Source organism: Oncorhynchus clarkii, chromosome 13 (genome assembly GCF_045791955.1).
Source record: "Oncorhynchus clarkii lewisi isolate Uvic-CL-2024 chromosome 13, UVic_Ocla_1.0, whole genome shotgun sequence".
NCBI classification, from domain to species: Eukaryota; Metazoa; Chordata; class Actinopteri; order Salmoniformes; family Salmonidae; genus Oncorhynchus; species Oncorhynchus clarkii.
The window spans coordinates 5,124,772-5,141,373 of NC_092159.1; the positions used below are offsets into that span (position 1 = coordinate 5,124,772).

The following is a 16,602-nucleotide window of genomic DNA, read 5'->3' on the forward strand; positions in this document are numbered from 1 at the left end:
CCTGTTCATCCCTACTGACTCTGATCTGGTGGACTCATTAAACAGAGAACATCCCTGATCATCCCTACTGTCCCTGATCTGGTGGACTCACTAAACAGAGAACATCCCTGATCATCTCTACTGCCTCTGATCTGGTGGACTCACTAAACAGAGAACATCCCTGATCATCCCTACTGCCTCTGATCTGGTGGACTCACTAAACAGAGAACATCCCTGATCATCCCTACTGACTCTGATCTGGTGGACTCACTAAACAGAGAACATCCCTGGTCATCCCTACTGCCTCTGATCTGGTGGACTCACTAAACAGAGAACATCCCTGTTCATCCCTACTGCCTCTGATCTGGTGGACTCACTAAACAGAGAACATCCCTGTTCATCCCTACTGCCTCTGATCTGGTGGACTCACTAAACAGAGAACATCCCTGATTATCCCTACTGCCTCTGATCTGGTGGACTCACTAAACAGAGAACATCCCTGGTCATCCCTACTGACTCTGATCTGGTGGACTCACTAAACAGAGAACATCCCTGATCATCCCTACTGCCTCTGATCTGGTGGACTCACTAAACAGAGAACATCCCTGGTCTTCCCTACTGCCTCTGATCTGGTGGACTCACTAAACAGAGAACATCCCTGATCATCCCTACTGACTCTGATCTGGTGGACTCACTAAACAGAGAACATCCCTGATCATCCCTACTGACTCTGATCTGGTGGACTCACTAAACAGAGAACATCCCTGATCATCCCTACTGACTCTGATCTGGTGGACTCACTAAGAGAACATCCCTGGTCATCCCTACTGCCTCTGATCTGGTGGACTTACTAAACAGAGAACATCCCTGATTATCCCTACTGCCTCTGATCTGGTGGACTCACTAAACAGAGAACATCCCTGATCATCCCTACTGCCTCTGATCTGGTGGACTCACTAAACAGAGAACATCCCTGGTCATCCCTACTGCCTCTGATCTGGTGGACTCACTAAACAGAGAACATCCCTGATCATCCCTACTGTCTCTGATCTGGTGGACTCACTAAACAGAGAACATCCCTGGTCATCCCTACTGCCTCTGATCTGGTGGACTCACTAAACAGAGAACATCCCTGTTCATCCCTACTGCCTCTGATCTGGTGGACTCACTAAACAGAGAACATCCCTGTTCATCCCTACTGCCTCTGATCTGGTGGACTCACTAAACAGAGAACATCCCTGTTCATCCCTACTGCCTCTGATCTGGTGGACTCACTAAACAGAGAACATCCCTGGTCATCCCTACTGCCTCTGATCTGGTGGACTCACTAAACAGAGAACATCCCTGTTCATCCCTACTGCCTCTGATCTGACGGACTCACTAAACAGAGAACATCCCTGGTCATCCCTACTGCCTCTGATCTGGTGGACTCACTAAACAGAGAACATCCCTGGTCATCCCTACTGCCTCTGATCTGGAAGACTCACTAAACAGAGAACATCCCTGATTATCCCTACTGCCTCTGGTCTGGTGGACTCACTAAACAGAGAACATCCCTGATTATCCCTACTGCCTCTGATCTGGTGGACTCACTAAACAGAGAACATCCCTGGTCATCCCTACTACCTCTGATCTGGTGGACTCACTAAACAGAGAACATCCCTACTGCCTCTGATCTGGTGGACTCACTAAACAGAGAACATCCCTACTGCCTCTGATCTGGTGGACTCACTAAACAGAGAACATTCCTGATTATCCCTACTGACTCTGATCTGGTGGACTCACTAAACACATGCTTGGTTATTAAATGATGTCTGAATGTTGGAGCGTGACCCTGGCTGTCCGTAAATAAAATAAAAACAAGAAAATCTTGGCGTCTGGATTAATAAGGAAGATGAAATGGTTTATACTTTTACTTTTGATACTTAAGTACATTTTAGCCATTTACTTAAGTATATTTAAAGTATATTTTAATTAAGTATATTTAAAACCTTTTTATTTACTTTTACTGATCTAGTATTTTACTGGGTGACTTTCACTTTTACTTGAGTCATTTTCTGTTAAGGCATCTTTACTTTTACTCAAGTATGACAATTGAATACTTTTTCCACCACTGCATTAGATCAGACACAGTTATAACACACACACACACACACACACACACACACACACACACACACACACACACACACACACACACACACACACACACACACACACACACACACACACACACACACACACACACACACACACACACACTTTTCTTTCTCCCCACTTGTATTCTACTGTTCCTCACCTTCTCTCCTTTCTCTCCTTTCTCTCCTTTCCCTCCCTCCTCACCTTCTCTCTGCCCCTTTCCCTCCCTCCTCACCTTCTCTCTACTCCTTTCCCTCCCTCCTCACCTTCTCTCTGCCCCTTTCCCTACCTCCTCACATTCTCTCTGCTCCTTTCCCTCGCTCCTCACCTTATCTCTCTTAGGAGCGATAGAATCCAATCTTCCCTCCCTCCTCACCTTCTCTCTCTTAGGAGCGATAGAATCCAATCTTTCCCTCCCTCCTCACTTTCTCTCTCTTAGGAGCGATAGAATCCAATCTTTCCCTCCCTCCTCACTTTCTCTCTCTTAGGAGCGATAGAATCAAATCTTTCCCTCCCTCCTCACCTTCTCTCTCTTAGGAGCGATAGAATCCAATCTTTCCCTCCCTCCTCACCTTCTCTCTCTTAGGAGCGATAGAATCCAATCTTTCCCTCCCTCCTCACCTTCTCTCTCTTAGGAGCGATAGAATCCAATCTTTCCCTCCTTCCTCACCTTCTCTCTCTTAGGAGCGATAGAATCCAATCTTTCCCTCCCTCCTCACTTTCTCTTTCTTAGGAGCGATAGAATCCAATCTTTCCCTCCCTCCTCACCTTCTCTCTCTTAGGAGCGATAGAATCCAATCTTTCCCTCCCTCCTCACCTTCTCTCTCTTAGGAGTGATAGAATCCAATCTTTCCCTCCCTCCTCACCTTCTCTCTCTTAGGAGCGATAGAATCCAATCTTTCCCTCCCTCCTCACCTTCTCTCTCTTAGGAGCGATAGAATCCAATCTTTCCCTCCCTCCTCACCTTCTCTCTCTTAGGAGCGATAGAATCCAATCTTTCCCTCCCTCCTCACCTTCTCTCTCTTAGGAGCGATAGAATCCAATCTTTCCCTCCCTCCTCACCTTCTCTGTCTTAGGAGCGATAGAATCCAATCTTTCCCTCCCTCCTCACCTTCTCTCTCTTAGGAGCGATAGAATCCAATCTTTCCCTCCTTCCTCACCTTCTCTCTCTTAGGAGCGATAGAATCCAATCTTTCCCTCCCTCCTCACCTTCTCTCTCTTAGGAGCGATAGAATCCAATCTTTCCCTCCCTCCTCACCTTCTCTCTCTTAGGAGCGATATAATCCAATCTTTCCCTCGCTCCTCACCTTCTCTCTCTTAGGAGCGATAGAATCCAATCTTTCCCTCCTTCCTCACCTTCTCTCTCTTAGGAGCGATAGAATCCAATCTTTCCCTCCTTCCTCACCTTCTCTCTCTTAGGAGCGATAGAATCCAATCTTTCCCTCCCTCCTCACCTTCTCTCTCTTAGGAGCGATAGAATCCAATCTTCCCCTCCTTCCTCACCTTCTCTCTCTTAGGAGCGATAGAATCCAATCTTTCCCTCCTTCCTCACCTTCTCTCTCTTAGGAGCGATAGAATCCAATCTTTCCCTCCTTCCTCACCTTCTCTCTCTTAGGAGCGATAGAATCCAATCTTTCCCTCCCTCCTCACCTTCTCTCTCTTAGGAGCGATAGAATCCAATCTTTCCCTCCCTCCTCACCTTCTCTCTCTTAGGAGCGATAGAATCCAATCTTTCCCTCCTTCCTCACCTTCTCTCTCTTAGGAGCGATAGAATCCAATCTTTCCCTCCCTCCTCACCTTCTCTCTCTTAGGAGCGATAGAATCCAATCTTTCCCTCCCTCCTCACCTTCTCTCTCTTAGGAGCGATAGAATCCAGTCTTTCCCTCCCTCCTCACCTTCTCTCTCTTAGGAGCGATAGAATCCAATCTTTCCCTCCCTCCTCACCTTCTCTCTCTTAGGAGCGATAGAATCCAGTCTTTCCCTCCCTCCTCACCTTCTCTCTCTTAGGAGCGATATAATCCAATCTTTCCCTCCCTCCTCACCTTCTCTCTCTTAGGAGCGATAGAATCCAATCTTTCCCTCCCTCCTCACCTTCTCTCTCTTAGGAGCGATAGAATCCAATCTTTCCCTCCCTCCTCACCTTCTCTCTCTTAGGAGCGATAGAATCCAATCTTTCCCTCCCTCCTCACCTTCTCTCTCTTAGGAGCGGTAGAATCCAGTCTTTCCCTCCTTCCTCACCTTCTCTCTCTTAGGAGCGATAGAATCCAATCTTTCCCTCCTTCCTCACCTTCTCTCTCTTAGGAGCGATAGAATCCAATCTTTCCCTCCCTCCTCACCTTCTCTCTCTTAGGAGCGATAGAATCCAATCTTTCCCTCCCTCCTCACCTTCTCTCTCTTAGGAGCGATAGAATCCAATCTTTCCCTCCCTCCTCACCTTCTCTCTCTTAGGAGCGATAGAATCCAATCTTTCCCTCCCTCCTCACCTTCTCTCTCTTAGGAGCGATAGAATCCAATCTTTCCCTCCCTCCTCACCTTCTCTGTCTTAGGAGCGATAGAATCCAATCTTTCCCTCCCTCCTCACCTTCTCTCTCTTAGGAGCGATAGAATCCAATCTTTCCCTCCTTCCTCACCTTCTCTCTCTTAGGAGCGATAGAATCCAATCTTTCCCTCCCTCCTCACCTTCTCTCTCTTAGGAGCGATAGAATCCAATCTTTCCCTCCCTCCTCACCTTCTCTCTCTTAGGAGCGATATAATCCAATCTTTCCCTCGCTCCTCACCTTCTCTCTCTTAGGAGCGATAGAATCCAATCTTTCCCTCCTTCCTCACCTTCTCTCTCTTAGGAGCGATAGAATCCAATCTTTCCCTCCTTCCTCACCTTCTCTCTCTTAGGAGCGATAGAATCCAATCTTTCCCTCCCTCCTCACCTTCTCTCTCTTAGGAGCGATAGAATCCAATCTTCCCCTCCTTCCTCACCTTCTCTCTCTTAGGAGCGATAGAATCCAATCTTTCCCTCCTTCCTCACCTTCTCTCTCTTAGGAGCGATAGAATCCAATCTTTCCCTCCTTCCTCACCTTCTCTCTCTTAGGAGCGATAGAATCCAATCTTTCCCTCCCTCCTCACCTTCTCTCTCTTAGGAGCGATAGAATCCAATCTTTCCCTCCCTCCTCACCTTCTCTCTCTTAGGAGCGATAGAATCCAATCTTTCCCTCCTTCCTCACCTTCTCTCTCTTAGGAGCGATAGAATCCAATCTTTCCCTCCCTCCTCACCTTCTCTCTCTTAGGAGCGATAGAATCCAATCTTTCCCTCCCTCCTCACCTTCTCTCTCTTAGGAGCGATAGAATCCAGTCTTTCCCTCCCTCCTCACCTTCTCTCTCTTAGGAGCGATAGAATCCAATCTTTCCCTCCCTCCTCACCTTCTCTCTCTTAGGAGCGATAGAATCCAGTCTTTCCCTCCCTCCTCACCTTCTCTCTCTTAGGAGCGATATAATCCAATCTTTCCCTCCCTCCTCACCTTCTCTCTCTTAGGAGCGATAGAATCCAATCTTTCCCTCCCTCCTCACCTTCTCTCTCTTAGGAGCGATAGAATCCAATCTTTCCCTCCCTCCTCACCTTCTCTCTCTTAGGAGCGATAGAATCCAATCTTTCCCTCCCTCCTCACCTTCTCTCTCTTAGGAGCGGTAGAATCCAGTCTTTCCCTCCTTCCTCACCTTCTCTCTCTTAGGAGCGATAGAATCCAATCTTTCCCTCCTTCCTCACCTTCTCTCTCTTAGGAGCGATAGAATCCAATCTTTCCCTCCCTCCTCACCTTCTCTCTCTTAGGAGCGATAGAATCCAATCTTTCCCTCCCTCCTCACCTTCTCTCTCTTAGGAGCGATAGAATCCAATCTTTCCCTCCCTCCTCACCTTCTCTCTCTTAGGAGCGATAGAATCCAATCTTTCCCTCCCTCCTCACCTTCTCTCTCTTAGGAGCGATAGAATCCAATCTTTCCCTCCCTCCTCACCTTCTCTCTCTTAGGAGCGATAGAATCCAATCTTTCCCTCCCTCCTCACCTTCTCTCTCTTAGGAGCGATAGAATCCAATCTTTCCCTCCTTCCTCACCTTCTCTCTCTTAGGAGCGATAGAATCCAGTTCGTCTATGAAAATAATGGCGGGAGAGTTTTTCTCTGCCTCCTCGAAGGCTTTCCTCAGGTTGCTCTCTGACTCCCCGGCCATCTTACTCATGATCTCAGGACCTGGGGACACAATACAGCGTAACACACAGGAAACAGAATAGACAGAATGAAGATAATCCCCCGAACCAAAATGTGTTTTTCCTCCTACCTAACCGCAAGACTGGGAGAGGGAGTTAGAATACGTTATGACCTATGAATAGGTGTATGGGGATACTGGGGGGACTGGAATGGCCGTAACACACAGGAAATAGATGACCGGATACCCCTCATCGCTGAATCAGAAGAATGCTCCAGTATTGTTAGGTTGGGGGTTAGATGGGTTAGAGGTCAGGAGTTAAAGGGTTAGAGGGTTTAGGAGGTCAGGGGTTAGAGGTCAGAGGTCTCACCATTGATGAGGAAGAAGAATGCTCCAGTCTCGTTGGCGACGGCCCGGGCGACCAGTGTCTTCCCTGTACCTGGAGGTCCATACAGCAGAATACCCCTGGGAGGCTAGGGAGGAGGAGAGGAGAGGAGAGGAGAGGAGAGGAGAGGAGAGGAGAGGAGAGGAGAGGAGGCTGGATGAATGAATTAAAAAAAGCATTTTTTTACTTAACTAGGCAAGTCAGTTAAGAACAAATTCTTATTTTAAAATGACATCCTACCCCAGCCAAACCCTCCCCTAACCCGACGGCGCTGGGCCAAACCCTCCCCTAACCCGACGGCGCTGGGCCAAACCCTCCCCTAATCCAGACGGCGATGGGCCAAACCCTCCCCTAACCCGACGGCGCTGGGCCAAACCCTCCCCTAACCCGACGGCGCTGGGCCAAACCCTCCCCTAACCCGACGGCGCTGGGCCAAACCCTCCCCTAACCCAGACGGCGCTGGGCCAAACCCTCCCCTAACCCGACGGCGCTTGGCCAAACCCTCCCCTAACCCGACGGCGCTGGGCCAAACCCTCCCCTAACCCGACAGCGCTGGGCCAATTGCGCGCCGCTCTATGGGACTCCATATCACGGCCGGTTGTAAAACAGCCCGGGATCGAACCAGGGTCTGTAGTGACGCCTCAAGCACTGAGATGCAGTGCCTTAGACCGCTGCGCCACTCGATAGCTTTGAAATGGGATGGGTGGATGGACGGACAGAACAGACAGATAGAGGTATAAATAGAGGGATGGATGAATAGATATATCACCTTGACTCCTATAGCCTTGAATAGTCCAGGATGTCTGAGGGGAAGCTCCACCATTTCTTTGATTTGAGCTAACTGTTTACGACAACCTCCAATGTCATCATAGCCTACGTCAGTCAGACTCTCCTCCTCGTCCTATCAGGGGCAGGGGAAAGACAATGTGAGACCCTCACAGGTACAACATTCTGTCAATCATTCAGACTTTCCTCCTCGACCCATCAGGGGCAGGGGGAGGGGCAAGGGAAGACAATATGAGACCCTCACAGGTACAACATGCTGTCAATCATTCAGTCAGACATTCAGCTTGGGAAATGTTCACAACATTTTAGAGCAGGGTTGTCAAACTCAATTCCTGTAAGATCGTGTGTCTGTGCCAGTAGGTTTTCTCTCCTCCCTTGTACTTGATCCCTTGTGCTTGTAATGAATTAGTTAGGAACTCTCCTCACCTAGGTGTCTAGGTCTTAAAAGATGACACCAAAACCAGCCGATACTGGGCCCTCCATGGAATGAGTTGGACTCCCCTGTTGTAGAGTTTGTTTTGGCCCAATTCAATAAAAAAGTGTGATTTTACAAAGAGACCTCTCTGTTGATTGGCTGTCCCTCGCAGTGGATGACGGTGTCCGGGGCGACGATGCAGTGGGGGGCGGGGTCTGTCTCCACCACCTTGAACTCCACAGCCCGCATGCCCCCTCGCACCAGGAAGATGTCGCCTAGCAACACAACAATAATGACAGTTACTCAACAACTAACAACTAAACAGCTACTTACAAATAGTGAACTGCTAGTTGAATTACAGTGTTGTAATTCATTATCAGCTGTAGGACTACAAGTCTTGTTGCCAGTTTATAGAATGTCAGAAATGTTAGAAAAAGTTAGAACCACTTGATGGAATGTCAGAAGTTATATAATAAGTTATACGTTATATAAACAATTCATAGACAAAGGTTATGAGTACCTTTGTGTAAGGGCCAGTAGGGTCGGTCTACCTTTTTGTACAACAGTCATGAGTACCTTTGTGTAAGGGCCAGTAGGGTCGGTCTACCTTTTTGTACAACAGTCATGAGTACCTCTGTGTAAGGGCCAGTAGGGTCGGTCTACCTGTTTGTACAACAGTTATGAGTACCTCTGTGTAAGGGCCAGTAGGGTCGGTCTACCTATTTGTACAACAGTTACGAGTACCTCTGTGTAAGGGCCAGTAGGGTTGGTCTACCTTTTTGTACAACAGTCATGAGTACCTTTGTGTACAGGTCGATAGGCTTCCAAGAAATAGGGTTTCAGGAAGACGTCGAACAGGTTTCCCGTTAACCCTTCGATGGTGTCATCTATCGGCAGGACATGGATACGCACGCCGTACTTCACATCTGGGCATGCATGGACACTACACACACACACACACACACACACACACACACACACACACACACACACACACACACAGATAATCTTCATTGAAAGTGCTTTTTAGGTCAAAAATAGGCTCAATTTGTGACGGACTAAAATGTGAATGTAATCCGGTTCAGAGTGATCAGACATTTGACTCTTTAGTCATTTAGCAGACGCTCTTATCCAGAGTGACTAACAGGAGGAATCAGGGTTAAGTGCCTTGCTCAAAGGCACATCAGCATTCAATGTGATTTTTGTAGCCTACCTGATGACATCACACAGGTGATCAGTACAGTAGTCTACCCGATGACATCACACAGGTGATCAGTACAGTAGTCTACCCGATGACATCACACAGGTGATCAGTACAGTAGCCTACCTGATGACATCACCGAGGCGTACCCTCAGGTTGTTGCGTGTGACGCGGTTCATGCGGACGCGTTCGTCTGGACAGGTGTCGTCTGTCAACACGATACACACCGTCTCACGCCGCTTCCTCCCCCGCAGGACCACCGTGTCGCCACGGAACAACTGCAGCTCCTCTGTCTTCGCCTGGGAGACACAGGAAGTAATACACGCGCTGGAGACTGGAGGTACAGGAAGTAATACACACGCTGGAGACTGGAGACACAGGAAGTAATACACACGCTGGAGACTGGAGACACAGGAAGTAATACACACGCTGGAGACTGGAGACACAGGAAGTAATACACACGCTGGAGACTGGAGACACAGGAAGTAATACACACGCTGGAGACTGGAGACACAGGAAGTAATACACACGCTGGAGACTGGAGACACAGGAAGTAATACACACGCTGGAGACTGGAGACACAGGAAGTAATACACACGCTGGAGACTGGAGACACAGGAAGTAATACACACGCTGGAGACACAGTGCCTTGACCTATTCCACACTTTGTTGTGTTGCAGCCTGAATTCAAAATGGATTAAATAGCATTTTTTTCTCACCCATCTACACACATTACCCCATTATGACAAAAAAGTGTGGTGCTTGCAAAATTAATGAAAATGAAATACAGAATTAGCTAATTTTCTGAAGTATTCACACCCCTGAGTCAATACTTTGTAGAAGCACCTTTGGCAGCGATTACAGCTGTGAGTCTTTCTGGGTAAATCTCTAAGAGATTTCCACACCTGGATTGTGCAACATTTGCACATTATTATTTTCAAAATTCTTCAAGCTCTGTCAAATTGGTTGTTGTTCATTGCTATACAACCATTTTCACGTCTTGCCATATATTTTCAATGCGATTTAAATCAAAATTGTAACTCTGCCACTCTTGGTGAGCAACTCCAGTGTAGATTTGATCTTGTGTTTTAGGTTATTGTCCTGCTGAAAGGTGAATTAATATCCCAGTGTCTGGTGGAAAGCAGGCTGAACCCGGTTTTCCTCTAGGATGTTGCCTGTGCTTTGCTCCATTCCGTTGATTTTTCTATCCTGAAAAATTCCCCAGTCTTTAATGATTACAAGCATACCCATAACATGATGCAGTCACCACTATGCAGAGTGGTACTCAGTGATGTGTTGTGTAGCATAACACTTTGTATAACAGGACAAAAAGTGAATTGCTTTGCCACATATTTTGCCGTATTACTTCAGTACTTTGTTGCAAACAGAATGCATGTTTTGGAATATTTTTATTCTGTACAGACTAACTAAAATGTTGTTGATCCATCCTCAGTTTTCTCCTATCACAGCCATTAAACTCTGTAACTGTTTTAAAGTCACCATTGGTGAAAAACCCTGAGCGGTTTCCTTCCTCTCCGGCAACTGAGTTGGGAAGGACGCCTGTATCTTTGTAGTGACTGGGTGTATTGATACACTATCCAAAGTGTAATTAATAACTTCACCGTGTTGAAAGGGACTTTCAATGTTGGCTTTTTGAAATGCGTACCCATCTACCAATATGTGCTCTTCTTTGCAAGGCATTGGAAAACCTTCCTGGTCTTTGTGGTTGAATCTGTGTTTGAAATTCACTGCTCGACTGTGGTACCTTACAGATAACAGCATGTGTGGGGTGAGGTAGTCATTCAAAAATAGGCTTGCCATAACAAAGGGGTTGAACACTTATTGACTCAAGATATTTCATCTTTCATTTTGAATGAATTAGTAAACATTTAGAAAAACGATTCCACTTTGACAGGATGGGGTATTGTGTGTAGTCCAGTGACCCCCCCCCCCCAAAAAAAAATATGTCATACATTTTAAATTATGGTAACACACAGACACACCTGAGACTGGTAATACACACACCTGAGACTGGTAATACACACACCTGAGACTGGCAACACACACACCTGAGACTGGCAACACACACACCTGAGACTGGTAACACACACACCTGAGACTGGTAACACACACACAACAGAAACTGATAACACACACACCTGAGACTGGTAACACACACACCTGAGACTGGCAACAGTCACACTTGAGACTGGCAACACACACATCTGAGACTGGTAACACACACACAACTGAAACTGGTAACACACACACCTGAGACTGGTAAAACACACACAACTGAAACTGGTAACACACACACCTGAGACTGGTAACACACACACAACTGAAACTGGTAACACACACAGCTGAAACTGGTAACACACACAGCTGAAACTGGTAACACACACAGCTGATACCTGCAACACACCTGTGAGAGGCTGACGATGCTGTTGTCTTCATTGTGGGCTTCATCCACCACCAGTCTATTGGGTCTGTGTTTCTGCTTCAGGATAGCAGTGGAGAAATCCTCCCCCTTAGGACTACCAACACACATACAGTTACACACACACACACACACACACACACACACACACACACACACACACACACACACACACACACTTGCCCCACATAGCTCCTGTTTCTCCATGTGACGATGATCTGAATTTAGCCCAGTCTACAGCTCTGTTTACAAAGAGTAGAGGACAGACCTGTCCTGGCCTCATCTCAGCCCTTATTGCTTCATGGATATAATAAGACCAAGTGCAGAATGGAAACGTGGGTCATAGTCATTAGTGCACAACTTAGCAAAACATTTTGAAATGAAAAACAAATGTGAGTGTTTCTTATTGGTCAAGTTCGGGTAGTGCCAGTCCGTTTGATACCTAATGAATGTTACCCTGGTGATTTAGTTAAGCTAGTTATACCACAGTTGTAGTACTCTGTTACCCTGGTGATTTAGTTAAGCTAGTTATAACACAGTTGTAGTACTCTGTTACCCTGGTGATTTAGTTAAGCTAGTTATAACACTGTTGTAGTACTCTGTTACCCTGGTGATTTAGTTAAGCTAGTTATAACACTGTTGTAGTACTCTGTTACCCTGGTGATTTAGTTAAGCTAGTTATAACACTGTTGTAGTACTCTGTTACCCTGGTGATTTAGTTAAGCTAGTTATAACACTGGTGTAGTACTCTGTTACCCTGGTGATTTAGTTCAACTAGTTATAACACTGTTGTAGTACTCTGTTTCCCTGGTGATTTAGTTAAGCTAGTTATAACACTGGTGTAGTACTCTGTTACCCTGGTGATTTAGTTCAACTAGTTATAACACTGTTATAGTAGTACTCTGTTACCCTGGTGATTTAGTTAAGCTAGTTATAACACTGTTGTAGTACTCTGTTACCCTGGTGATTTAGTTCAACTAGTTATAACACTGTTATAGTAGTACTCTGTTACCCTGGTGATTTAGTTAAGCTAGTTATAACACTGTTATAGTACTCTGTTACCCTGGTGATTTAGTTAAGCTAGTTATAACACTGTTGTAGTACTCTGTTACCCTGGTGATTTAGTTCAACTAGTTATAACACTGTTATAGTAGTACTCTGTTACCCTGGTGATTTAGTTAAGCTAGTTATAACACTGTTATAGTACTCTGTTACCCTGGTGATTTAGTTAAGCTAGTTATAACACTGTTGTAGTACTCTGTTACCCTGGTGATTTAGTTCAACTAGTTATAACACTGTTATAGTAGTACTCTGTTACCCTGGTGATTTAGTTAAGCTAGTTATAACACTGTTATAGTACTCTGTTACCCTGGTGATTTAGTTAAGCTAGTTATAACACTGTTGTAGTACTCTGTTACCCTGGTGATTTAGTTCAACTAGTTATAACACTGTTATAGTAGTACTCTGTTACCCTGGTGATTTAGTTAAGCTAGTTATAACACTGTTATAGTACTCTGTTACCCTGGTGATTTAGTTAAGCTAGTTATAACACTGTTGTAGTACTCTGTTACCCTGGTGATTTAGTTAAGCTAGTTATAACACTGTTATAGTACTCTGTTACCCTGGTGATTTAGTTCAACTAGTTATAACACTGTTATAGTACTCTGTTACCCTGGTGATTTAGTTAAGCTAGTTATAACACTGTTATAGTACTCTGTTACCCTGGTGATTTAGTTAAGCTAGTTATAACACTGTTATAGTACTCTGTTACCCTGGTGATTTAGTTAAGCTAGTTATAACACTGGTGTATTACTCACTCTGTTCCTCCAGGGGCAGGCATGGCTGGGTATGGAGAGTTCCTGTGTAACAGAACCCGCTCCTAGATCCTTTATGGGTCAGAGTACCCTGGTCTCTCCCTGGTTCTGGGGTTGGATGTCTGGGTCTAGTCCTGGGTCTGGGTGTTGGGTTTGGGTCAGAGTCCTGGGCCTAGTTAAAGAGCCCTGGGTCCTAGGTGTTGGGTCCTGGATTCTGGGTCTAGTCCTGAGTCTGGGTGTTGGGTTTGGGTCAGAGTCCTGGGCCTAGTTAAAGAGCCCTGTGTCCTAGGTGTTGGGTCCTGGATTCTGGGTCTAGTCCTGAGTCTTTAGTTCTGGTCTCTCCTGGATATCTCTGAGGTAAAGCTCAGTAGTTTGGTCTTCTCTCTCTGCAGACGGTGTTCTCTGTGGCTGGGGGTCAGGTCTGTCTAGGGAAAGTCCCTCTCTCTGCCTCCCTCCCCCTTGTTGAGCGTCTCTCCTCCCTCCCTCCCCGTCCCACCTCGACCCCAACCCTTCACATACTCTGGAAAGTGGCCCAGTGCTGAACAGATATCATGCTATATGCCCCCACCCTCCTCTCCTCCAGGCCAGACTCTCCCTGTTACTCCCTAACACCACACACACACACACACACACACACACACACACACACACACACACACACACACACACACACACACACACACACACACACACACACACACACACACACACACACACACACACACACACACACTACCATACTTATACCATGTTCTGATATTGGTAATGGACAGTACCATGTTCTGATATTGGTAATGGACAGGTTAGTACCATGTTCTGATATTGGTAATGGACAGGTTAGTACCATGTTCTGATATTGGTAATGGACAGGTTAGTACCATGTTCTGATATTGGTAATAGACAGGTTAGTACCATGTTCTGATATTGGTAATGGACAGGTTAGTACCATGTTCTGATATTGGTAATAGACAGGTTAGTACCATGTTCTGATATTGGTAATGGACAGGTTAGTACCATGTTCTGACATTGGTAATAGACAGGTTAGTACCATGTTCTAATATTGGTAATGGACAGGTTAGTACCATGTTCTGATATTGGTAATGGACAGGTTAGTACCATGTTCTGACATTGGTAATGGACAGTTTAGTACCATGTTCTGATATTGGTAATGGACAGGTTAGTACCATGTTCTGATATTGGTAATGGACAGTTTAGTACCATGTTCTAATATTGGTAATGGACAGTTTAGTACCATGTTCTGATATTGGTAATGGACAGGTTAGTACCATGTTCTGATATTGGTAATGGACAGTACAATGTTCTGATATTGGTAATGGACAGTACAATGTTCTGATATTGGTAATGGACAGGTTAGTACCATGTTCTTCTATTGGTAATAGACAGGTTAGTACCATGTTCTGATATTGGTAATGGATAGGTTAGTACCATGTTCTGATATTGGTCATGGACAGGTTAGTACAATGTTCTGCTATTGGTAATGGACAGGTTAGTACCATGTTCTGATATTGGTCATGGACAGGTTAGTACAATGTTCTGATATTGGTAATGGACAGGTTAGTACCATGTTCTGATATTGGTAATAGACAGGTTAGTACCATGTTCTGATATTGGTCATGGACAGGTTAGTACAATGTTCTGATATTGGTAATGGACAGGTTAGTACCATGTTCTGACATTGATAATGGACAGGTTAGTACCATGTTCTGATATTGGTAATAGACAGGTTAGTACCATGTTCTGATATTGGTAATGGACAGGTTAGTACCACGTTCTGATATTGGTAATGGACAGGTTAGTACCATGTTCTGATATTGGTAATGGACAGGTTAGTACCATGTTCTGATATTGGTAATGGACAGGTTAGTACCATGTTCTGATATTGGTAATGGACAGTACCAATGTTCTGATATTGGTAATGGACAGGTTAGTACCATGTTCTGATATTGGAAATATACAGGTTAGTACCATGTTCTGATATTGGTAATGGACAGGTTAGTACCATGTTCTGATATTGGTAATGGACAGGTTAGTACCATGTTCTGATATTGGTCATGGACAGGTTAGTACCATGTTCTGATATTGGTAATGGACAGGTTAGTACAATGTTCTGATATTGGTAATGGACAATACCATGTTCTGATATTGGTAATAGACAGGTTAGTACCATGTTGTGATATTGGTAATGGACAGGTTAGTACCATGTTCTGATATTGGTAATAGACAGTACCATGTTCTGATACTGGTAATGGACAGAACCATGTTCTGATATTGGTAATAGACAGGTTAGTACCGTGTTCTGATATTGGTAATGGACAGGTTAGTACCATGTTCTAATATTGGTAATAGACAGGTTAGTACCATGTTCTGATATTGGTAATGGACAGTACAATGTTCTGATATTGGTAATGGACAGGTTAGTACCATGTTCTGATATTGGTAATGGACAGTTTAGTACCATGTTCTGATATTGGTAATGGACAGGTTAGTACCATGTTCTGATATTGGTAATGGACAGGTTAGTACCATGTTCTGATATTGGTAATGGACAGTACCCATGTTCTGATATTGGTAATAGACAGGTTAGTACCATGTTCTGATATTGGTAATGGACAGTACAATGTTCTGATATTGGTAATGGACAGGTTAGTACCATGTTCTGATATTGGTAATAGACAGGTTAGTACCATGTTCTGATACTGGTAATGGACAGTACCCATGTTCTGATATTGGTAATGGACAGGTTAGTACCATGTTCTGATATTGGTAATAGACAGGTCAGTACCATGTTCTGATATTGGTAATGGACAGGTTAGTACCATGTTCTGATATTGGTAATGGACAGGTTAGTACCATGTTCTGATATTGGTAATGGACAGGTTAGTACCATGTTCTGATATTGGTAATGGACAGGTTAGTACCATGTTCTGATATTGGTAATGGACAGGTTAGTACCATGTTCTGATATTGGTAATGGACAGGTTAGTAACATGTTCTGATATTGGTAATGGACAGGTTAGTACCATGTTCTGATATTGGTAATGGACAGGTTAGTACCATGTTCTGATATTGGTAATGGACAGGTTAGTACCATGTTCTGATATTGGTAATGGACAGGTTAGAACCATGTTCTGACATTGGTAATGGACAGGTTAGTACCATGTTCTGATATTGGTAATGGACAGGTTAGTACCATGTTCTGATATTGGTAATGGACAGGTTAGTACCATGTTCA

At 45.0% G+C, this 16,602-nt stretch overlaps 1 protein-coding gene across 1 annotated transcript in view; it reads right to left on the reverse strand.

Annotated features, from left to right (window-relative positions):
• LOC139424311 (transitional endoplasmic reticulum ATPase-like) overlaps positions 1–13,869 on the reverse strand; it is a 29,574-nt gene extending 15,705 nt beyond the window's left edge. The window contains exons 1-8 of the mRNA XM_071176018.1: positions 13,353–13,869; positions 11,521–11,632; positions 9,222–9,394; positions 8,695–8,837; positions 8,039–8,169; positions 7,463–7,594; positions 6,679–6,781; positions 6,219–6,352 (exon numbers count right to left, since the gene is read on the reverse strand). Coding sequence (XP_071032119.1) covers positions 6,219–6,352; positions 6,679–6,781; positions 7,463–7,594; positions 8,039–8,169; positions 8,695–8,837; positions 9,222–9,394; positions 11,521–11,632; positions 13,353–13,375 — 951 coding nt within the window. The 5' untranslated portion in view covers positions 13,376–13,869. The remainder of the gene's footprint in view (positions 1–6,218; positions 6,353–6,678; positions 6,782–7,462; positions 7,595–8,038; positions 8,170–8,694; positions 8,838–9,221; positions 9,395–11,520; positions 11,633–13,352) is intronic.
• Positions 13,870–16,602: the final 2,733 nt, after the last annotated feature.